Source organism: Plasmodium reichenowi, chromosome 14 (genome assembly GCF_001601855.1).
Source record: "Plasmodium reichenowi strain SY57 chromosome 14, whole genome shotgun sequence".
Classification (NCBI taxonomy): Eukaryota; Apicomplexa; class Aconoidasida; order Haemosporida; family Plasmodiidae; genus Plasmodium; species Plasmodium reichenowi.
In genome coordinates, this window is record NC_033659.1 from 2,515,847 (window position 1) to 2,517,088 (window position 1,242).

At 18.7% G+C, this 1,242-nt stretch overlaps 1 protein-coding gene across 1 annotated transcript; it reads right to left on the reverse strand.

Annotated features, from left to right (window-relative positions):
• Positions 1-301: 301 nt before the first annotated feature.
• On the reverse strand, positions 302-1,228 carry PRSY57_1462300 (hypothetical protein; the record flags this gene model as incomplete). Its single annotated transcript, XM_012910219.1, has 1 exon — positions 302-1,228. One exon carries the CDS (start codon positions 1,226-1,228, stop codon positions 302-304), a length of 927 nt encoding a protein of 308 aa, XP_012765673.1.
• Between the last annotated feature and the right edge of the window lie 14 nt (positions 1,229-1,242).

Sequence of the window (1,242 nt, forward strand, 5' to 3'; positions counted from 1 at the left end):
TACATATTGTAATGGAAGTAATAAATGGAATAATTAATTTTAAAAAATGAATTTGTAATGATTAATTAAAAGGATATATATATATATATATATATATATTATTTATTTTAACAATTGTTATTCTTGTTATTTCATTAAGATTGAGATTATTTTTTATATAATATAGTCGTGATTATGTTTATGTATAATAAATTATTACTAATATATATATATATATATATGATTATTATTATTCTGTGTATACTTATTAATATATATATTATGCTAATTGTTCTATTTTTGTTCTTTTAATTTTTGTATATCAGGTTTTATGTTTTTGTTCATGGTATGCTTCAATTTTTTTGTTTATCTCTTCAAACAATTGAACATCTAGCTGATTATTTAAAATAGAATCCTTTGCTGAAAAGATAGATGTATTTTTGAAAGCATTAATAATATTATGCATATGATTTTGAAAATTGGAAATATGTATAATTTCTTTATCTTGATAATTTTGTTTTAATTTTTCAAAAATGAATTCATATTTATCATTATCTTGAATAAATAACCTTAAAGCATAATTAACAATAGAATAATTATAAATATTCATATTAAAAACTGGAACCATACAATAAATAATTTTTAGCATTAAATTACTTGAAGATTTAAATGTATTAAAATTATTATCAAAAAAATTTTCATATGTTTCTAGAAATTTCATTATTTGATTTAATTCATTAACAGGTGTAATAATTTTTTCAAAACAAAAACCTGAATGAGCTAAGGTAACAAAAACATCCATTTCAATTTGTCTTATATTAAATTCATTTAATTTATCTTTTAAATTTGATAATTCTAATATAACTTTAAAACAAGTACTTTCATTTATTTGTTGCATTCTTGAAGCCACCGTTAAACAACATATACCCATAATCTTTAAAATTTCTTTTTCTAATTTTTTTCTTAATAATTTAAAAATTATAACATTTAAAAATTTACTATTACATAATAATACTTTTAAAGCATCACATGCTACATATGCTAGTTCTTCATAATCAGTTCGAAACATTTTTTCAGATAAAACAAATAGCCATGTTTTCATATTTACATAATCATTATATCCACAATTTACTGTTTCCAATCCATTATAAAATATATCTTTTAAATTACAATCCTCTAAAAAATTCTCATGTAATTTTACCTTTCTTGTATTCGTAATTATTTCACGCATAGTAATAACCTTCTCCATTTTTCTTTTTTTTT